This window comes from Bufo bufo, chromosome 1, assembly GCF_905171765.1.
Source record: "Bufo bufo chromosome 1, aBufBuf1.1, whole genome shotgun sequence".
Taxonomy (NCBI): Eukaryota; Metazoa; Chordata; class Amphibia; order Anura; family Bufonidae; genus Bufo; species Bufo bufo.
The window spans coordinates 473012139-473036045 of NC_053389.1; the positions used below are offsets into that span (position 1 = coordinate 473012139).

General features: G+C 46.5%; 1 protein-coding gene across 1 annotated transcript in view; it reads right to left on the minus strand.

Annotated features, from left to right (window-relative positions):
* XPOT (exportin for tRNA) overlaps positions 1–23907 on the minus strand; it is a 116968-nt gene that overhangs the window by 45176 nt on the left and 47885 nt on the right. Inside the window, exons 9-15 of the mRNA XM_040409170.1 lie at positions 23570–23806; positions 23431–23469; positions 22903–22965; positions 15137–15261; positions 6192–6336; positions 4607–4726; positions 231–325 (exon numbers count right to left, since the gene is read on the minus strand). Of these exons, the coding sequence (XP_040265104.1) occupies positions 231–325; positions 4607–4726; positions 6192–6336; positions 15137–15261; positions 22903–22965; positions 23431–23469; positions 23570–23806 (824 nt within the window). The remainder of the gene's footprint in view (positions 1–230; positions 326–4606; positions 4727–6191; positions 6337–15136; positions 15262–22902; positions 22966–23430; positions 23470–23569; positions 23807–23907) is intronic.

Below are 23907 nucleotides of genomic sequence, written 5' to 3' on the forward strand. Positions count from 1 at the left end.
GGCAGGGCTGCCAAATCTGGGACCCTCACATATGAGGAGTGTCGATCGGATACAGCCTGTAACTTTAAGGGGTATTCCGATAAGAAAAAGTTATCCCCTATCCAGTCACACAGACAGATTTTCAAAGTTTAATGGTCTGTTACAACAAATTATAGTAATAAAGTATTAAAACAGTGACCAAGTAAATGCAGAAAAGAACATATAAATCAACAGCGAACAGAAATACTTACTGAAGAGACTTCACAAATCTTGAAAAAAGGTAAGCTGTCCTGCTCCGAACTTTAGGACTAGAATGGCGCAGGCCTCGGTGATCCAAAAATGCCATCTGAAATGTATAGTATTATATGCAAAAATTTAGCATACCAAAAAATCCACAGCAAAAGCTGCAATAAACCTGTGGCAAAATCTGCATGAGTTACAGGTGGATTTGTTACAGGTTTTGCAGCAGAGCTGCAGGGGATTCAACTCTATACATTACAAAGTCAAATCCAAAGCAAAAATTGAGATGTTGCTGATTTAAAGAGGTTTTCTGGGATCATATTGATGACCTATCCTCCCGGGACCCCCACTGAACAGCTCTTTGAGGAGACTGTGGTGCTCACTAGCGCCATCAACTTAATAGCAGCTTGCTTGGTATCATAGCTCAGCCCATTAACTTGAATGGGACTGAATAAGTAAAAATCTATAGACTCAAAATGGTGGCTCACCTCAGGCGGGCTTCTGGATTAGGTGCTTCTAGCCCAGTATAGAGGAACACCCCTCCTCTAGTAGTAAATGTAACTAAAATCAAAATAAGGGCGAGCACTCAACACTTGGACCCAAATAGTGATGAATTAAAATTTAATTAAATCACAATGTAACACACGTGTATATTTATACCATAAAATCTAGAAATAAAATACATAATAATCAATACCACATGTAGGGATGGTTAGATAGTATCAGTCTCTTGTATTCAGAACAACTGGTATATATGTAACTAAATCAAAAGAGGTTGTTAGTGATAATGCACTTCACTGTCCCGTGCGCACACTTGAATAGTCAGTGAGTTTGCAGACTCATATGCGCTGATCCAATGTTAGTATAGCAATTAGGCAGGTGAGCGGAACGTTTCCTGGTACCACTGACTAAGGGAAAGAGTTCCCGAAACGCGTCTGGGCCGCACACCTGTGAAAGAAGCACCTCCGCACCTTATGCATGGCCATGCAAATATTACTATAACGGAAGAATTTGGATTTCCAGGACGCCGAGTACAGAATCTGCCAAACAGTGCCCTGCACTTGTCCGAAGACGCACTACTTCCGAAATCCCGCGAGATTCGGGATTAGCGAGCTACAGGAGCTACAAGCCAGACGCCGGAATTGTTCCACGCTGCCTATCCACCGCACACGTCCATAGAGGCGTCCACGAGACACACTGAGTGGAAGGTAGGAACATTGCACCTGTGAACCGCATACGATGAGGTATACCATTTGAATGTGCACGGTAACCTGACTATATTACCGATATCTAAAGGACACTGAGGCACGTATTTGCATGTGAGCAGGAAACGTTCGGCTCACCTGCCTAATTGCTATACTAACATTGGATCAGCGCATATGAGTCTGCAAACTCACTGACTATTCAAGTGTGCGCACGGGACAGTGAAGCGCATTATCACTAACAACCTCTTTTGATTTAGTTACATATATACCAGTTGTTCTGAATACAAGAGACTGATACTATCTAACCATCCCTACATGTGGTATTGATTATTATGTATTTTATTTCTAGATTTTATGGTATAAATATACACGTGTGTTACATTGTGATTTAATTAAATTTTAATTCATCACTATTTGGGTCCAAGTGTTGAGTGCTCGTCCTTATTTTGATTTTTGAATTCGACTGAGCTGGCTTAAGCCATGTGTCATTACATGGCCGCGGCACTCATCGCGCACCACAGCCTCTTCATACAGCTGATCGTCGAGGGTCCCAGGAATCAGACCCCATATTGATAGCTATCCTGAGTATAATCTCATGAAAAAAAAACAAAAAACTTTCAAATCTGCACCACAGGTCAATTTCCATGCGAATTCTGAACAGATTTTTATTCCTACAGAAGGTGGATGAGATTATGTAAGGTCATTGGCTTTGCTGTTCCTGTAAACGCTGTGAATTTTCCTCCTGCAATTCTGCGGCAGAAAATCTGTAGTGTATCCGCCTCATGGGAAGGGTTGTTTTTTTGCGGGATGTTGCACATTCCAGAGGCACTATTTTATATTGCATATGATGTAGTGGAAAGCTGGGGAAAAAAATTGTAAATGGGATGGGACTGGAAAAAAAAAAAACGCAATTCCACTACAGTTTTAATGGGTTTCGTTTTCACAGCGGTCCCTATGCGGTAAAACGGACCTGTTACCTTCATTCTCTGGGTCAGTTTGATTACAGCAATACCAGATTTATATTGTTTTCTTGTGTTTTAATACTTACGGTAAAAACTAGCATCGCCATATTCTGGCCTGTTTGAAGTGTGTATGACTTTTGTCACTTTTTCTTCAATGTTTTTTAGGAGGTGAGGTGATTTTTATTTTCATTACAGCATTCAAAACCAGCTGAAGTCTGTATTTTAATAGTTTGGGCATTTAGGGATGTGGTGATGCCTATGATCTCTATTTTCTTATGCTAATTTTTACTATGGTGGGAAAAAGGGGTGATTTTTGTTTAGTTTTTCCCCACATATTTTATTATGTATAATATTATATTTTTTCTGCCACAGAAAGCAATGATTTAAAATTGTACCTATAAGAGATTCATTGCATTTCTATGGGGTGTCAGGACTCCATAAAGAACTTCGTTGTGGCTCAGCTGATTGGGTGCCATTCTTAAAGTGTGGACTTCTGCCGATCATGTACAGCAGAGGTCCATAATGGGTATATTAAAAAAAAAAAAAAAAAAAAAAAAAAGGGAGAAGGCGGTTACTACAGCGTTGCTCCCATTCACTCCAATGAGAGCAGTGTTACAGTAACCAGCTCCATTCATTGCACAGTGATACTTGGGAAAGGGTGTGGGGTGCCAGAGCGACGCCAATCAGATATTAATGTATAAACCTGAGGATAGGCCATCTATATTTAAATCCTGGAAATCGTCTTTAACCCATTAAAAACAACATCGTACATGTATGGCATTATGTGCAGGTGATTGTATGGAGCCGGCTGCTGCACTGAGCACCCGGTTGCAATGACACAGAAACCGGTCATAGGCTCTGTCCTTAAAGGGTTTCTACCACCAGAAATACTGTTATGTAGCTGACTGATATAGCGATGCGCTAATGTCAGCACTACATAACAGTATGTTTTTTTTACCTTTCTCCCTGCAGCCGTTTTGGTAAAAAATGCACTTTTATAATATGCTAATGAGCCTCTAGGTGCTATGTGGGCGTAAAATCAGCACCTAGAGGCTCCGTCTACTCACCCTTTATCCCGCCCAGATCCTCTGTTCTGCCCGCCCCGCTCCTCTTGATTGATGGCACGGTCCGCCACATCGCTGCCGAAATCCCGCGCCTGCGTCGTTCACTTCTGTATTCGGCGCAGGCAGTGAAGGCCGCTCTCCTGATGCCGGCTTCCTCAATGTGACGTAGTCGGCGCAGGTGCAGTGAGGAATCCGGCACCAGGAGTGCATCATTCACTCACTGCGCCGAATACAGAAGTGAACGGCGCAGGATTTCGGCAGCGATGTGGCGGACCGTGCCATCAATCAAGAGGAGCGGGGCGGGCAGAACAGAGGATCTGGGCGGGATAAAGGGTGAGTAGACGGAGCCTCTAGGTGCTGATTTTACGCCCACATAGCACCTAGAGGCTTATTAGCATATTATAAAAGTGCTTTTTTTTACCAAAACTGCTGCAGGGAGAAAGGTAAAAAAACATACTGTTATGTAGTGCTGACATTAGCGCATCGCTAATGTCAGTCAGCTACATAACAGTATTTCTGGTGGTAGAAACCCTTTAAAGGGGTTGTCCAAGTTATATTTATTGATGACCTATCCTCAGGATAGGTTATCAATATCAGATCGGCGGGGGTCCGACACCCGAGCCGATCAGCTGTTTGAAGAGAAGGCGCACGCCGTGCCAGCGCTGCCTCCTCTTCACTGTTTACCTTCTAGCCGTTGCATCTGCAGTGGTGAGCAGGTGTAATTACGCCTAACTTTACAGCGATCTGTACCAATGAAATTAATGGGACGGCTTGGGTGTAATTACACCTGCTCACCACTGCAGATGCAACGGCTAGAAGGTAAACAGAGAAGGGGAGGCAGCACTGGCACAGCGCGCGCCTTCTCTTCAAATAGCTGATCGGCGGGGGTGTCGGACCCCCGCCGATCTGATATTGATAACCTATCCTGAGGATAGGTCATCAATAAATATAACTTGGACAACCCCTTTAAAGGGTTTCTACCACCAGAAATACTGTTATGAAGCTGACTGACATTAGCGATATAACTTGGACAACCCCTTTAAGAGGTTAAAGAAAGGTTGACATTTCGTTTTCAGAACGTCACACAAAAGTGAAAATAGCATTTTATAATCAAGAATTGACTTGTATCAATGGCGATAAACAAGATAATACTTACCAGAACATTAGGAATGTGGATGGGTTCAACCGTGAAGAACTTTTCATACCGTACAACAGTTTCAAAAAATTCTAATGTAACAGATGTGTGATTATAGGCACTCACACCAGAGGTCACCAGCTACAAAGAGCAAAAACAAAATGTTACAGCTTCCAAGGATGTTTAGTACAAATATCTACTGGTATACCTAATATCTCCACAGACTTCAGTGGGGCTCTACTGGATCTCCATATGCCATTGTTTCTATACACAATCCAACTAGCTAAGTGCAGCAGAAAAATAAATTCTGGCGCTATGGCAGGTGCCTAATTATCAGCACCCAAAGGTCAAAATACACCGGGCCATCTCCGTTCTTTGGCCCACAAACAGTTCCACAAAAATAGCAATACTTTCCATGTGTGTTCCATATTTTCTTCACTACCATCAACAGAAAGAACCACTCATTCGCAATATGGACAGAATAGGACAAACTGAAATAAATGTGCAAGTGCAAATCTGCTGCAAAAAAACTTGCAAATAAAATACAAATATATGGCAGCACAATGGGGGCACCAGGGTTCAAATGCACACTGAACACTTAATTTCATTACCACTATATTTACTATAGTTTAAAAAACTTTCACTGCTTGGATAATTTTCCAAAAGAAAAGAAAAACAAATGATAAACAAAAAACTCCTAGAACTTTAGGCTACTTCCACACTCGTGTTTGGTGCGGATCCATCATAGATCTGCACAGACTGATCCGTTCAGATAATACAACCGTCTGCATCCGTTCAGAACGGATCTGTTTGTATTATCTTTAACATAGCAAAGACGGATCCATCTTGAACACCATTGAAAGTCAATAGAGGACGGATCCGTTTTCTATTGTGCCAGATTGTGTCATAGAAAACGGATCCGTCCCCATTGACTTACATTGTATGCCAGGACGGATCAGTTTGGCTCAGTTTTGTCAGACGGACACCAAAATGCTGCAGACAGCATTTTGGTGTCCGCCTCCAGAGCGGAATGGAGACTGAACGGAGGCAAACTGATGCATTCTGAGCGGATCCTTTTCCATTCAGAATGCATTAGGGCAAAACTGATCCGTTTTGGACCACCTGTGAGAGCCCTGAACGGATCTCACAAACGGAAAGCCAAAACGCGAGTGTGAAAGTAGACTTACACTTATGGGTTCAAGTCATGCAATTTTGCATAATTTCTTAAAAATTGCTAAAAAAAAAAAAAAGGCTTATAAAAAAAAAAAAAGGCTTAAAAAAAAAGGCTTAAAAAAAAAGAAAGAAAGAAAGAAAGAAAGAGGTGATGGGGTAAGTCACCACTTAGGTGACAAATTTAGCATTGACAGCAGCATCTAAGGGGTTACACAGCTGGGATCAAGTTAATTCAGATCCATGCAATAACCAGGAGGTGCCAGCTGTTCAATAAAGCCAGCACCTGGATGTAATGGCTTTTGTTCAGCTCCAGCAATGTACCATTATGGAGCAGTGCGGGGAGGGTTAAATCTATATTTAATCCTAATAATCTTAGTTACTGGTCTATACTAATAAAAGTAAATAAAAGATGATAAAGCAGTAAAACATTTACCGTTCTCATCATATCCTGTAGAGCACTTGCTTTGGCAACATCACCACAAAAATGAGCTCCATGGGATGCTGGAATAGCTTCACCCAACATGTACAGCAGTCTGATTGCAACTTCTACCTCCATAAAAGGAGCGTTCTGACAATTTCTTCCAAAAAAATGAAACAATATGAAAAGTTAAAATCCAAAGTATTTTACAGCAAGCTGTTGACAAAGCAGCCGCTCAGGCTGCCAAGAAAGTGTTTGATTCAAAAAAGAAATGATTCAAGGTAGGGATGCCCAACCGGCAACTACAAGTCCTAGCATGCCTGGACAGCAGCTATCAGGGTATTTTGGGATTTGCTATTTTGCAACAGCTGGAGGGCAACCGGTTGTGTATTCCTGATTTAAGGCAACAGAAATTCTAAAATGATTACTTAATTATTGATTAATTAATTATTGCATTGTCCAAAATGGAAAAGCCCTTAAACATGCATCATGACCACAAGGCTGAAGTGTAGTTCTACTACTACAAACACAAAACTCACTTGTATTTGGATATGTTACATTGAATATGCAATCTAATCTGCAGGCAGAATGTTATAGAGCAGGAGGCACTCAGAAGATATTGTACGGAAGCCTGCCAGTCACTAAGTAGGGTGGTGCTACATAATGACTGGCCAAACAGATAACTGTGGACTCCTAAGCATAGAAAGAGCAGAGGTTTGAATGAATTAGGCCCCTTTCACACGGGCGAGAATTCCACACGGGTGCAATGCGTGAGGTGAACGCATTGCACCCGCACTGAATCCGGACCCATTCACTTCAATGGGGTTGTTCTGTTCAGATGAGCGGTGATTTTCACGCATCACTTGTACGTTGCGTGAAAATTGCAGCATGTTCTATAGTCTGCGTTTTTCACGCAACGCAGGCCCCATAGAAATAAATGGGGATGCGTATAAATCGCAAGCATCCGCAAGCAAGTGCGGATGCAATGCGATTTTCACGCATGGTTGCTAAGGAGACGAGGAATGAGTTACCCGGGACCCCATTTACTTTATTATTTTTTATTATAACATGGTCATAATGGAAAATAATAGCATTCTTTAATTCAGAATGCTAAGTAAAAGGTCCATTGTGGGGTTAAAAAAAAATATAAATACGTAACTCACCTCATCCATGTGATCGCGCAGCTGGACTAGTCTTTCTTCTTCTTGCAGGATCTGGCTGGAAAAGGACCTTCGGTGACGTCATCACTACGTGGTGAGCGCGGTGATGTCAGCGCAGGTCCTGCTGAATGAAGATAGAGCGCGATGATGTCACCGAAGGTCCTTTTCCAGCCAGGTCCTGCAAGAAGAAGAACGAAGACAAGTCCGGCTGCGCGATCACGTGGATGAGGCGAGTTATGTATTTATATATTTTTTTTTTAACCCCACAATGGACCTTTTACTTAGCATTCTGAATTAAAGAATGCTATTATTTTCCATTATGACCATGTTATAATGGAAAATAATAAAATATACAAAACATCGATCCCAAACCCGAACTTCAGTGAAGTAGTCCGGGTTCGGGTCTGGGTACCACAGTCAGTTTTTTATTACGCGCGTGCAAAACGCATTGCACCCGCGCGATAAAATCGGAACGCAATCGCAGTCAAAACTCACTGCAATTGCATACCTACTTGCAGACGCAACGCATCCGGACCTAATCTGGACACGCTCGTCTGCAAGGGGCCTCAGGAGTCTTTCACAGAAACGATACGGATTGTGTCAGGGAGCGTTTAGTGAACTTCGCACCATTTTGCAAGCAAGTTCATTCAGTTTTGTCTGCGATTGCATTCAGTTTTTCCCACAAAACTATCAATCTTATCAGCTCTATACCATGCAGCCAATATATAAAGGGGTATTCCAGTCACAACCATTAATCATCTATCCACCCGATTGGTGGGGGCTGAACTGAAATGGCTGTTGCCATTGTGCTGGTTCTCTCCCCCATAGGGTTTGAATATTCTATTTATATGGTTCCTTGCCATGCTCATGCAGCTGAGGGGTCCTAACTTCTACTGACTGCTAGGTGGAGGGCCAGTAGAAAGACCCCCACAATATCTAGTACCTAAGTGATGTGTGGATGGAATACCCAGCTTCCAATCAAACACTGAAGTGTGTTGCAAAGCTCAGTTCAGTCCATTATACATATGTAAAAATACCTTGAATACCCAAATAATTAGGTGTATTCTCATTAAATAAAGAAATATATGGTAGGATGGGGGGAGGGGAGTCTATAAAATATCACCATCTCATAAAATATCAAAAGAATACAGTATTAAACTTGACTGACTTAAGACTTTGTTCCAGATTTACTGTGTCTAAGCAGTGCAATTTGGCACATCTACACTTCTTTCTGACATGCTTGGCAATGGGGTGGGGATTAATGAAAAATGGAGGGCACTACTACTATGGCAGCCAGGACTTTAATAGCATCCTGGGTGCCATAGTAACACTGAACGCATTTTGAAGACAGATCCGTCTTCAAATGCTTTCAGTTTACTTGCGTTTTTCCGGATCCTGCGTGTAATTCCGGCAAATGGAGTACACGCCGGATCCGGACAACGCAAGTGTGAAAGAGCCCTAAGCCACCCAATAGTTAGTATAGAGTCAGGGAAAACGAGATTTTTGTATAACTTACCAGTAAAATCTCTTTCTCGCTCTTTCCTTGGGGGACACAGAAGACCTTGGGTATAGCTCATCTCCATAGGAGGCGTGACACTAAGTGAAAGCTGTTAAGCCCCTCCTCCACAGCTATACCCTCAGCCTGGAGAGAAAGGCAGCCAGTTGCGTGTCCAAGCAGTGAGAAAAGGCAAAGTCCAACAAGGAACCAACAAGCCAACTACCCAACGGGTAACACAAACTCGGAAACCGTGTAGAGAAAAACAACGAATGGGTGGGTGCTGTGTCCCCCAAGGAAAGAGCGAGAAAGAGATTTTACTGGTAAGTTATACAAAAATCTCGTTTTCTCGCCCAGTTTCCTTGGGGGACACAGAAGACCTTGGGACGTTCAAAAGCAGTCCAAAAGGGGAGGGACCACAGCTCCAAGGCGAAGCACCCGAAGGCATCAAGGAACCGCCGCCTGCAGACCCAGGCGGACCAAGGCAGCATACGCCGAAGCCAGAGTATGCACCCTGTAGAACTCTGTAAAGCGTGCAAGGAAGACCTGTGGCCGCCTTGCTCAAATGCATGGCCGAAGCCCAAAGCCTCCGGCCCAGGAGGCACCGACCGCTCTGGTGAAATGAACGGTGACAGTAAAGGCAGAATCCTGCCCTCGGTGCGGTAACCTCAGCAATAGCCAATCTGATAAAGCGGAGGAAAACCACCCTGGAGTCCGTCAACTCTAAGCGCGGACCTCCAGGAAACCCAAGAGACCGAACGTCGACAAGAGTCGGAGATCTCCAAGTAAAAACTGCAAGGCCCAAACAACGTCCAAATTGGTGAAGTGTTGAAGCGAAAGGCAAACACCACCTTCAGAAGGAAGGAACGGGATGTAGAACAGCCCTGTCCTGGGAAAAGACAGAAGGCTCAGAACAAAAAAGGGGGCCATTCAGGCACCCGTCAGAGACACGACTGATACGGAAACACAACCGTACAGGACAGGAGGGGTAGAGAGAACTTCTGTAACGGCTCCAAGGACAAGATTGGAGCGCCGAGAACTCAGTATGTAGTTCCCAGGGCGGTACCGAAGGACAGTACAGAGGAACCAAAGAGCCATTTCGAGTAAGAAGGTCTTGACAGGCCCAGAGGGCTGGGGAACGCTGGAAGAGGAAGAACAGCGCTGACACTGATACCTCAAGTAAAGGAATCCCAGTCCCAGGTCCAGGCCAGACTGGAAAAAAGACAGAACCATGGGGAGAGAAAAGTCAGAGTGGGGAATGCACAGCTTCCCACAGAACCCCAGATAAAAAAACCATAAGTCTTACGACAGATCCTGGACGAAATACAGCCAGGAGCGGGCAGTAGCGAACCCGCTGGAGTCGCCTGGCAAGCGGGCGAAAAACCAAATGTGATCAGGCGCAGACCAGTAACACGGGCAGAAGTTGACAAACTGGTCCCGTCGGCCCCCGAGCAACGTTGTCCCGTATCCACCCGAGTGGGGGAGCAGAAGGACAGACAGAAAGGAACCAAAAGGGTCCGCCCAGCATCCGCCAGATGCCAGGACAAGACAGGCTATAGTCCATGCTAATGTAGCCATGTTCTACAGTCCCGGTGTAGGAGATCAAAGGACAATCTGGATCCAAAGGTAGTCCCCCCCAAGTTACCGAGAAGGTAAGTCTACAGCAGGACCATTGTCTTAGAATGGACCACACAATCTGCACTCAGCGGGAGGACAGAACGCGGTAGACTCGATAAATCGGCACAGCTAATACAGCCAGTGTGAACAAGGGAGACAGTACGAGGCCAAAAGGAACACCGGAACCATCCACATGACAACCATGCTCTCCCCAGAGGGGAGGACAGTGAAGGAACAACCTTTGAAGTCTGGCGGGACAGAAGCCACATCGGAGTGATCTGTACCGAGCGGGAGCCAAACAGAGCCGGCGAGATAAGGTAGTCGAGACAGAGGCCGGCATAACACCCTCCAACCGAACGGAGGAGTGGGCAACAGGGAAGCCATAGGACAGCTCAAAAGCAGAACCCTGCTACACTGTGAGATGCCCGGTTCACCGCCTCGCAGAAGGAGAATACCCTGAAGAACCCAAGGCGGAGGTCCTCCGGACCTGGGTAATCGAGCACCCAAGAGAATTTGGGTGACCTTCCCGAGAAAAACGGCCCGCACCTGGTAGCAGATCAGACTGTAGCGTAGAGGCGCCAAGAGGAAGGACTCATACCACACTACATCCGAAGAGGAGGAAATTGCAGCAGGCAAGGGAACCGCAGTCCTGCCAGAGCCAACGAAGAATTCGAGGGGCGCTCCAGACAACCGCACTCTCGACCATGTGACCACTAGCGCAGGGAAGCAATACCGCGGAAGGACGAATGGGCACGCATCTAGGAACCACGAACATTCCCTGGGATGAAGGGCCAACTAAATGAATGAGTACCACCCAGCTCCGTGCAGCAGAGAGCAAGTAGAGCCCGTCCGGGTCAGGTGGACAGAATGAACTCCTTAGAGACGAGCGCAAGGTTTGTGGCAAGCATCGTATCCCAAGAAAACAAAAGTATGCCGCAGGAAGTAGATGAGGCATACGTACGAGCAGCCCGTAAGCAGTGAGAAGGCCAACCCAGCTACAGGAGGAGAAGGCATACACGGCCCAAACAACGCACAAGAACGTCCGCTCACTGCAAAAGGTTAATTTAGCGAGAAAGGGGGGCTCGCCACAGAGTGCCACAGCATGTACGGAATTGCAAAGTGCAACCTGAAAGGGAGTTATGCACAAGCCTAGTATAGCATGCGATGGAACGCAAGCAGTCCGCCCCGAAAAGGGGGGAAATTGTATCTGGCAAACTGCAGTTGGCAAGAGTGCAAAGGCAGGTCCCAAAAGGGAGTGATGCCTAAGGCCGTACCTACTTCAGAGAAGCAGGACATACCCTATAATCCAGCATGAACGCAGGAGGTCCACCTAGTGAAAGGGGAACATGCACAGGGTTATCCTAGCATTAAGTGAGTGTGCAATAATACACCCAACACTGATTTAGCGAGAGTGCAACTACTCTGCCAATGAAGGGGGACATGTACAAGTCCAGCACAGTCATACAAGGACAGCCGTGAATCTCATGAGCGTGCCAAATTCTGCCCATGGAATGAGGGGTGGCCACGCACAAGGCCAGCACCGTATCCAATGGGAGTGCAAGCGTTCCACCCATGTTAGAGGGCAATGCTCATGGCCAGCAAGGTATCCGGTGAGAGTGTAGCATGCCGCCCAGAAAAAAAGGGGGGGGTAATGCACATGGCCAGCATCTCATCCAGGGAGAGTGCGTGCACCCGCCATATATGGGAGTCATACACATGGCCAGCATCGTACTGGTGAGAGACAAACACAGTCAGTGAGAATGTGTGTATGTCACCTGAGGAAGGAAGGCATGCCCATGGCAGGCAGCGAATCCAGCGAGAGTGCGTACACCGCCCACGGAAGAGGGGTCATGCATATGGCCGACAGCGGATCCAGCGAGAGTGCAAGCACCCTGCCATGTATGGGGTACCTGCACATGGCCAGCAACGTACCTGCGAGAAAACAACCACAGACGGAGGGATGTATGTATGCTGCCTGAGTCATGCCTATGGCCGGCAGCGAAACCAGTGAGAGTGCAGCATAGCAACATAGTACATAAGTACATCATAGCACATGAGAGAGAGTGCAGCGTTCCGCCTATGGAAGGGGGTCGTGCACATAGCCAGTACCGTATCCGGTGAGAGTGCAGTATTCCGCCTAAAAAGGGGGGTCATGCACATGATCGGCAACAGATCCAGTGAGAGTGTAGCGTTCCGCCTAAGAAGGGGGTCACGCACATGGCCGACAGCGAATCCAGTGAGAGCGCTGCGTTCCGCCCATGGAAGGGGGTCACGCACATGGCCGGCAGTGAAACCAGTGAGAGTGCAGCGTTCCGCCTAGAGAAGGGGGTCACTTACATGGCCGACAGCGAATCCAGTGAGAACGCTGCGTTCCGCCCATGGAAGGGGGTCACGCACATGGCCGGCAGCAAATCCATAGAGAGTGCAGCATTCCGCCTATGGAAGGGGGTCATGCACATGGCCAGCACCGTATCCGGTGAAGGTGCAGTATTCCGCCTAAAAGGGGGTCATGCACCTGGCCAGCCGGCAGCCAGGGAGAGTGCAGTATCCCGCCTAGGAGGGGGGGGATGCACATGGCAGGCACCATAACTGGAGAGATGATGAATGCTGCCTACGGAAGGGCCGCATGCACTTGGCCAGCGCCGTATCCTGGAAGAGGGCAGGAAAACCACCTAAAAAGGGAAATGCCCTAGCACCTACGCAGGTTGGGAGCGCAACACTATGCCACCTGTGGAAAGAGGGCATGCAGACATGCAGCACTACTGATGAGGCTGCAGCGTCCTGCGCAGTCCAATAGAAATCTGTTATTATTATTATTATTATTTTTTATTTTCATTTTTTTTTTTTTTTTTTTAAATTAAAAACACAGCTTCTCTGAGGCTAAAGGGGGGCCACCTATAGGGGCACAGATAGTTAGGAAAAGGGGGGCCAGCCATACAGGCCCATTGGGAGCCGGCCTGTACCCAAAGGGTTAACATGGATCCGGCCTGGAGGGCGGCGCTGCGATCCCCTGGGGGCGGAGGAACCTCCCGGCGGGAAGAATTCGCGCCTGGAGAAGTTCCCGCCCCCTCCACCAGAGGCCGGAATTTTGCGGCCTAGTAGGCCGTGAAGCCGGGGTCTAAATTTGCGGCGCCCGGTATGTACCGCCGGGACCTGAGGCGGAGTGGGGCATCAAAACCGGCCGCGGGTGCCCCCCCGCGGGCCGGTCGGAATTGCGGCCCAGCAGGCCACGAAACCTGGGCTAAATTAGCGGAGCCCCACCGACCGGCACCAACGGTCAGCCGGGGCCTGCTGGGCATAGACGTCAAGCCCAAAGCCGGCCGCCGGAGCCCACCCCGCCGGCCGGAGTGTCAGGGGCTCGGAATGGCGGCTTGCCGGCCGCGGGAGCCCACCCCGCCGGCCGGAAGAGTCAGGGGCTCGGAATGGCGGCTTGCCGGCCGCGGGAGCCCACCCCGCCAGTCGGAAGAGTCAGGGACCCGGAATGGCGGCCTAGCAGGCCGCGGAGCCTGGGCTAAGATTTTGCGGCGCCCGGCCGCACCGGACTACCAATGTCGGCCGGAGGCGAGGCCTTACTCCACAGCCGTCAGGAGCCTCAGGCCTTGAGCAACACTCCGGTAGGAGATGCCTGTGCTGATTTCCACCCATGTTAGTTGCCGCTTCTGTAGCTGGCTGTGGAGACAGCCACAGGCTGCATGTCTAAGGGAGCCAGGCAGGGGGAGGCAGAAGGAAATTGCCGCTCTGCGGCACCCCAGGGGCCAGCATAGATCCAGCAGGGGACTAGAGGCCCAGTATGGGGGTTAGGCACGCAGGAGACCAGGGTGGGGGGGGGGGGGGGGTGGGGGACGTAGGGCTGGAGAAGCCTCTTTCTTACCACAGCCGTCTTCACCCTCGGTCCATTCCAGCAGGGTCGCCCCTTCAGCTACTGGCACCGTAGTGGCAGGACGCTGGAAGAGGGACTTGGCGTGCGGGCGACCCTTGCGCTGGCGGGATGTAGGGGAGCTGGGCTGCCCTGATCCACCTTGCCTTCTGTGGGGGAGGCAGCAGTGCGGGTGACCGGCACTGGCGCAGCTCAACCCCCGGGAGAACAGAGAGGTCTAGTGCGTCTCTGTTATCCCTGATGATCTGGAACAAAAAGAAAAGAAAAAAGTAAAAATCTAAAATTGAAACAAGGAGAAACCAGCCCTGCAGAGCAGGGAGTGTCTTGCCTCCTTGGACACTAAGCAAAAAACTGGCTGCCTTTCTCTCCAGGCTGAGGGTATAGCTGTGGAGGAGGGGCTTAACAGCTTTCACTTAGTGTCACGCCTCCTATGGAGATGAGCTATACCCAAGGTCTTCTGTGTCCCCCAAGGAAACTGGGCGAGAAAAATGTTTATCCTGATTTCTCATCGAGCCTGAGCCCCGGTGATCGATTCGGGTGCAGGGACAGGCAGCCTCGCTGAGCTTCCGCCATCTATAGGATTAGTAAATCTGGGCCATTGTAGAAAAATAAGAGGAAGATGGAACTATTTCCTCTTGACAAATTTCAGTACTTATGCTCTTTTCTTATACTAAATTCCCTTTAAGGCTCTGGCATCAGCGGTTTTAATGGGAAAGAAACAAGACATACAAGCTGGAAGACAATTTGGTTGCTGCGCTAAGCTTTTTAGTAATTTTCGTATTCAAGGAGCGAACTGCATCTCTGTACTTACTGTAGTGTACTATTAAAAACTCTTCGGACAGAAGCCAACAATAACTCTGGTGATACTTGAGCAAGACGATCTAGTAACAGTTTCAGCTGCTTTCTGTATTCCACAAACATTGCTTCATCTTCACCCTATAGGTTTTTGTAATTACAAGGCAATTATCCAATATCTGCTTAAAACTTGAAGATAGATGGAATAAAGCTACAGTTCTACATTCAGTTTTGCCATGAGAAAGAGTTGAGTACCCTCATAAGATAAGTGTGGTGTATTTTAAAGGGGTTTTCTCAGGACTTAAAGGGGTTGCCTATGAATTATTTAAGATGGCTTCCAACTACCAATCATAGAATGTGAAAAGGATGGGATGTGTCCACTTGCAGAGCTGCCTGGGGTGGAGGGTGGGATAGGCCTCCCTACCACTGCACTCGCATTCCTACACAGTGCTAAACCGCTCAGGGCGCTGGCACACAGTGCAGTTCGGACATGCATTCAGGATGCAGTTTTTTTTATTGTAGCAAGCTGAAATTACTTCAATCATTCCCACTATGCAGAACACCAGGGGTTAATGAGGCTGCTAAACTGAAAACTGCATCCTGAACACATGTCAGAACTGCACTGTGTGCCAGCACCCTAACAGGGAAGTGCCACACACTACCTCCCCCTCCAGACAGCATCTGCTAATCCCATTCTAGGATGGGTTGCTTGGGCTGCAGTCCCATCAAACAGCTGATTGACTCCCACTGATCCTGAGGATAGATCATTAATATTTCATTCCCAGGAAACCCCCTGTAAGTCTACTGTCAAATGTAACAAAAATAATGTACTCAGAAACCAGGACCTTTCATTACATGGTTATTAACATCTTGTAAGGTGATGGCCTATTGCTAGGATATGCCATAACTGGTGGGAGTTAGACCTCTGGGATCCCCCCCAGTCTTGGGTATGAAGGGCCTGAAATGATGGTGGAGCACTGCACATCCTTCCAGGTTGTTCTAGCACAGCAGTGCTAAAGCCAGCCTCAATGGCACTGTGCAGCAGTTCCCAGTAAAGTGGGTGGCTGATTGCAAAATTATTCTATAACCTTTCTATTCAAATAAAGTTTACAAGACGCAAATACAACTTTACCTGGATCTGCCTTTTTACAAGAGTATTTCATATTGGAAAAGGATACCTTTAATACATAACTTTTGTTTACTAATAAAATTACCCTAAAAATCTATGAATCTCACTACATAAATCGCTGCGCCAATGGTAACCTTGGGCTAGGGGTGTCCTGGTGGCTAATACTGGGTCTCTTACAACTATCTGACCCTACAATATATCGGATCGCTGCAATGCACACCCAAAAGAGGACCCTCTAGGCCTCGTTACCTAAGAGTCCCTCCTTGTCCCTGCACCGCAATGGAGACTGCCCTGCTTCATCAAGCTACAGTGGGGGACCCTGTTACTATTCTGGTAATTTAAATGAAAATGTCCCGACGCTTTTCATTGGTAACAATCCAACTCATCAGGGGACCAATGTGAAAAATACCAATAGCAGTGACCCCGGCGGTACAGCCCTTCAAATAATTTGTGCCTGACTGATATATCGCCTCACATCCAGAGACTAACCTCCCGTCCCGGGGTCACATAAAACATGCAAAACATAAGGCAAACCTGTAACAGAATCAGCAGTGTCGATCACAACAGTGGTCAAAACATACAGTGCCTCAGAGGTATACTCATCTTCTCATGCATGTGATGGGGGCGGCAATGAGCGTGGAAGGTGGAGGTATTTAGGGCATGAACCATCCCCAGACACCATGCTAGTGTTTACAATATGTATTTATTTTGTGCGCTACCTGTCATTAGATTAGAGACACGAGGCGCAACCAGGGCATTATCATGCCAATAGGTATACTTAATTACTCTGCTTCGTGCAAGAATACAGTGGCACTTTTTGGATAGATGAATCAAACTAACAGATATAAAAGGAAAAGTAGTAACATAAGAGGATCCAAAATTGCATATTGGGAATATAACAATTCATCAGGTAATTATATAAATGAGATCAAAAATAGATCCTAAAAATCAGCATGGGGATAGGCAAACAACATATATAGTAAAGAATGACACCCTTGTAGCCATTACTCATTGAGGCCTCCTGGCTGCTCTGGATCAAGGAAAACACTACGTACGTAAATTTTATGGCTAAATGAAGCAGCCATACAACAATTGCTCATTGAGACCCCTTGGCTGCATTGTTTTAAGTTCAAAAATCCACCAAGTTTCTCGCTGTAGTATTTTCCTGTCCCAATCTCCACCTCTCACTGGAGCAGGCACCAATTCTATGCCCATGAATTTCATTCCAGAGTATATCCCCCCATGATGACTTACAACATGTTTTGCCAAGGCGGTGTCCCTGCCGTGTCGCATATCACCCAGGTGTTCACCTACGCGCCTTCTTAGTTCACGAGTGGTCTTGCCCATGTATTCCAAGCCACATATACAGGTTGCAAGTCATCATGGGGGGATATACTCTGGAATGAAATTCATGGGCATAGAATTGGTGCCTGCTCCAGTGAGAGGTGGAGATTGGGACAGGAAAATACTACAGCGAGAAACTTGGTGGAGGGGTAAGCCCTACGATAGGAAGGAAAGGGATAGATTTCCAAGAAAAACTAGCGGTTTCCTGTTTAAATCCCAGGATAACAAACCAAAAGACAAGCAATGACGCCAGACTCCAGGTTGGGGGGAGACTCTCTGCCTTTCTCCCGGCTTGGGCGAACGTCACCCAAAACAAGTGGGTTTTGGGGGGGATAGCGGAGGGATTCAGGTTGGAGTTCCGCTCCTATCCCCAAGTCTTTTTCACCCACACTCCAACTCCAAAGGATCCTCTAAAATCCACAGTTCTGGAGAAAGAGGTTCAGTTATTGTTGGACAAAGGAGTGGTTTGCCAGGTCCCAAAGAAGGAGGAGGGCAGGGGGTTTTACTCCCCACTCTTTTTAATAAAGAAACCCAACGGTTCCTTTCGCATGATTCTGAACCTAAAACGTCTAAACAAATTCCCGAGATACAAGAAATTCCGGATGGAAACTATAAAGACGACTTTAGACCTGTTATACCAGGGTTGCTGGATGGCAAGTATAGACTTAGAGGATGCCTATTATCACATCCCAATTCACTCTTCCTCCCAAAAGTATTTAAGGACGGCTGTCCAAGTAAGGGGCCAACTTCTGCACCTGCAATACAGGGCACTGCCGTTTGGGGTCTCTCAAGCCCCGAGAATTTTCACCAAGGTCGTGTCGGAGATGGTGGCATTCCTTCGATCATCTGGGATAGTAGTAGTACCATATCTGGACGATTTTTTGTTCATAGCCCAAACAAGGGAGCAGTTACAAGCAGAGCTCGTCCTGGTGTGCTCTCTGTTGAAGGATCTGGGGTGGAGAATGAATCAAGAGAAATCTTGTCTAACCCCTTCTCAAGTTTGCACCTTTTTAGGAATGCAGCTAGATTCTACGGCTCAGAAGACATTCCTCCCTCAGAAGAAAGTGTCCTCGACAATAGAGCATGTTTGGTTCCTTTTCCGGTCCTTCCAATGTTCCATCAGGGAGGAGATGGCAGTACTGGGGCACCTGACGGCTACAATTCCAGCCGTACCATTCGCTCAGATCCACACGAGACCGTTACAGTCAGATATCTTGAAGATTTGGAATGGTCTTCCACAAACACTAGAGAAAAAATTTCATCTTTCCTCCAGAGCAAGGTACTCCCTTCTGTGGTGGACGTCCGAGAAGAACCTCTCGGTAGGAATGCCTTGGTCCTTCATGGAACCCATGCTGATAACGACAGACGCCAGTCCGTGGGGCTGGGGAGCTCATTCAGAGGGAAAATACTGGCAGGGAAGATGGGATTTAAAAACCCGGGTCTGCACGTCAAATTACAAGGAGCTCAAGGCGGTAGAAAGAGTACTAAAGGTGGCAGTTCCAGAGGTCTCCAACAGAAAGTTGGTATTTTACTCGGACAATTCAACAACAGTGGCCTATATAAATCATCAAGGCGGGACAAAAGTACCATCCCTAATCTTCCTCTGCCAGGAAATTTTCAAAATAGCGGAAGACAGGAACCTGGTCTTATCCGCAATACACTTGAAAGGGAAAGAGAACACGGTGGCCGATTTTCTGTCGAGTAGAACTCAGGCAGGCAGAGTGGAGTCTGAACGAGGAGATTTTTTCCCAGATTGTAACAATGTTTGGGACCCCAACTATAGATCTCTTTGCCACCCGGAAGAACAGGAAGACAAAGAGATTCTTCTCCCTAGATTACACAGAGAATCCTACAGCGGTAGACAGTCTGGCTCAGGATTGGAGCCAGGAACTTGGCTATGCCTTCCCACCTATTTCCCTAATCCCGCAGGTTCTGAAAAAAGTACAGAGGGAGGGAGCCACCATAATCATGATAGCCCCAAAGTGGCCCAAGAGAATCTGGTACCCCACCCTCTTAAGTCTAGCCAGAGGCCCTCCCTGGGTGATTCCTCCGAGGGAGGATCTACTCTCCCAGAGCCCGTATGGCATCCCAATCCAGGGATTCTTCAATTGGCAGTATGGAGATTGACAGGGACATCTGGTTGAAGAGAGGGCTTTCTAGCAAAGTTGTTTCCACCCTTCTAGGTAGCAAAAAAGCATCAACAGCTAGGAAGTATAATAGGGTGTGGAATGTCTTTTCTTCCTTTTTAGGTTCTAGCCCTGATCCATTTAGTCCTCCTGAAATCCCTAAGGTTTTGGACTTTCTACAAGCAGGGTTAGACAAAGGGCTCAAGGCCTCCACCTTAAAAGTTCAGGTGTCGGCCTTGAGCTACTTTTTTGACTTCCAATTAGCAATCCACCCGTGGGTCAAGCGTTTCCTTTCTGCCGCTGCCAGAATCTGTCCTTCCGTTAGACCTCTTTCCCCTCCTTGGGACCTAAATAGGGTCTTGACGGCCCTAACCAATAGACCCTTTGAGCCCTTACTAGAGGTTCCCATTGACATCTTATCCATTAAAATGGCTTTCCTCCTGGCTTTTACCTCTGCTAGGAGGATCTCGGAGATCCAGGCCTTCTCGGCATATCCGCCCTATACGATCATCCAGGATGACCAGATAGTTATCAGGCCCCTGCCTTCTTTTCTTCCCAAGGTTGTCTCTGATTTTCATAGGAGCCAAGACATTGTGTTGCTTTCCTTTTTTCCTACAGTAACACCTCCAATAGCTTGGAGGAAAAGTTTCATTGCTTGGATGTCAAGAGATGCTTGTTAGTCTACTTTGATGTTACGGCTCCTTTGAGAAAGGACGAGAACCTCCTGGTTCAGTTATTGCTAGATGGGTGAAGAAGGCCATAGCTAGAGCTTATATTTCCCTGGGTCTCCCCCCTCCTTCAGGTTTTGGGGCCCATTCTACTAGGGCGGTGTCTACTTCGTGGGCTGAGAAAGCTGATGTATCGTTAGCCCAGATTTGCAGGGCGGCTACCTGGAGCTCCCCGCATACTTTTCTTAAACATTACAGCTCCATTCTGATGCTTCCTTTGGAGAGAAAGTCCTTCAGGCTGTGGCCCCCCCTAGGTTCTACTTATAGTTTATCTCGCACAGGGTGCCGTCATGGGTGAGGGGAAAACAACATTGCTTCCCGGTAATCGTTTTTCTCGATACCCATGACGGCACCCGATATTTCCCTCCCCAAGCAGATATATATCTATCTATCTATCTATCTATCTATATATATATATATATGTTGATGGCTTTTTGCCAGGTCTATATGACGTAATATAGATATATAAAAAAATAAAAAATAAAAATAATAAAAATAAAAAAAGAGGTGTTGTGTGGAGGTGTGTCCTTTTTATCTTCTCAGGTTTCCTGTCCTGATGGGAGGTCCTGAGTCGCACAGGGTGCCGTCATGGGTATCGAGAAAAACGATTACCGGTAAGCAATGTTGTTTTTCCTTCCTTTTTTATCTGTTAATTTGATCCATCTGTCCAAAAAGTGCCACTGTATTCTTGCACGAAGCAGTGTGATTAAGTATACCTATTGCCATGATAATGCCCTGGTTGCGCCTCATGTCACTAACCTAATGACAGGTTAGTGGTTCATGCCCTAAATACCTCCCCCTTCCACACTCATTGCCACCCCCGTTTGTGGTCATGTGACAAGCGCGTCACCGGCCGGAACACATGATAGTCATGTGGTGGTCACATGACGGAGACGGGAGGCGTGGCCAGCGCCCCGGGCGCGCTTAAAAAGCGCAATGAGGGACATCACAAGTGCTACGGCCACATGCAGGATGCCAGCCCCGGTCTGTGTGTACCGATACATGCATGAGAAGATGAGTATACCTCTGAGGCACTGTATGTTTTGACCACTGTTGTGATCGACACTGCTGATTCTGTTACAGGTTTGCCTTATGTTTTGCATGTTTTATGTGACCCCGGGACGGGAGGTTAGTCTCTGGATGTGAGGCGATATATCAGCCAGGCACAAATTATTTAAAGGGCTGTACCGCCGGGGTCACTGCTATTGGTCTTTTTCACATTGGTCCCCTGATGAGTTGAATTGTTACCAATGAAACGCGTCGGGACATTTTCATTTAAATTACCACAATAGTAACAGAGTCCCCCACTGTAGCTTGATGAAGCAGGGCAGTCTCCATTGCGGTGCAGGGACAAGGAGGGACTCTTGGGTAACTAGGCCTAGAGGGTCCTCTTTTGGGTGTGCATTGCCCCTAACTTCAGGGATCCGATATATTGTAGGGTCAGATAGTTGTAAGAGACCCAGTATTAGCCACCAGGACACCCCTAGCCCAAGGTTACCATTGGCGCAGCGATTTATGTAGTGTGATTCATAGATTTTTAGGGTAATTTTATTAGTAAACAAAAGTTATGTATTAAAGGTATCCTTTTCCAATATGAGATAGTTAAGCAGTGTGGTTACCTAGTATTTCAGCATTGACCATTGCTCAATTTGGTTGTGTATTCAGTCTATTAAAAGAGTAGCAAAGAATGTCTGATCTCTGTTCAGAAGGACACAGTGCTATGTGCTGTCTCCAAGGATCCTGTAATCAGTAAGGGAACTTGCCATACCACTTCTACTACAACTAACTGGAAATTTCGGTGGAAGCCCCATGCTGAATATAGGATCCTAACAATCGGATTATGTTGCTCTCTGGGCACGGGGTGTATAAAGACTATGACCAGTCAAAGCTGCAGCAGATAGTTAGAGGTTATCCAGGAATTTAATATTGATAACCTATTCTCAGGATAGGTCATCAATATGAGACCAATGGTCGTCTGACTCCTGGCACCTCCCCTGATCAGCTGTTTAGAGGGGGCACTCCAGTGAGAGCAGCTTTCTCTTCACAGCTTACCAAGCACTGAACATTGTATAGTGACCGTGCTTTGTAGAGCAGCTCAGCCCCATACACTTAAATTGGACAGAGCTGCACCTAGGCCATGGGACTGATGAAAAGGCCTAAATGCTCATGGAGCGCTGCAGTATCTGAGACCCAGGCCAATCTGATACTGATGACCAATTCTGAAGATAGGCAATCAAAATCACCTTCCCGGATAAATCCTTCAACTGCAAAAATGACAATATTAAAAGTCATAGTAAATCCGAATCATTTGTTTTTGCAACTGGAAGTACACTTTAAAAGGACTGCCAATAACCATATACACACTAACCATAGAAACATTATCCAATGAACGTGTAATAGGTCATCAAGATACAAAACTTGCAACATTTTTCTAAATGAATCTGTTAAGACTTGCCTCATTTTCAAAGTTATACTCGTCATCATAAGTTAGTTTCTTCATAACCGCCAGCATTATAGCCTACAACAGAAAGACACAAAAAAAATGCAAAATAGCAAGAACTGCATTTATTTCAATTATACGAGCCAAAGGATGACATACCTGAAAATAGCGCAATCTATACTGTGTCATCTGTATAGCACCATCCCCTCCCTCTTATCTGTATTAATATATCACTAATTTCTAACCAAAATACTGCGTGCACCACAAAAAAGTAGCCTGCCTCCAATATCTCAAATTAAACTGCCTAATAGTAAATCTGTCTTAGTTGTCCATAGCAACCAACCAGAGCTCGGCTTTCATGTCCTACAGGGCTCTGAAAAAATAAAAGCCGAGTTCTGATTGGTTGCTATGGAAAACTAAGACAGATTTACTATTAGGCAGTTTGATTTGGCGATATTGGAGGCGGGCTACTTTATCGTGGGCCACCCTGTATAACTGACGAAAAAAAACTAAAAACTAAAAAAAAGTCTTAGGAGCACTTACCTCAACATTAGCCTTTTGCTGGTCTGAAAGTAATACTAACTGCAAATGGAAACAAATGCAATTAAACCTTGAATCCATTAAATTAAATCTTGCTTTAAGGTTTATGATTTGCTAAGTTTCTGAAAACAGCATTAAATACCTGTTTCAAGATGTGCAAATACTCGTAACAGAATCCAATAATATTGGATGATATATCGTCATCTTCATGGATTAGCAACTGCAACGTCAGAGGCACTTTGGATTCAATGGACTGCAGAGTATCTTGGGCGCTCTTCATATCTCCAGATTTCACCAGCTTGGTCCAGCTAACAATCAGAGATTGGCCCATTCCATTAACGAGCTTTGAGAATCTGGCCAGAAAATCCACATCTTCCTCCTAATGTAAAATAACGTGCCTGTTACTTATGGAAGATTAAGCAGCCAATACACTCAATAGCAAAAAAACTAAAATATGCTGGCTAATATTTTATGCTAAAG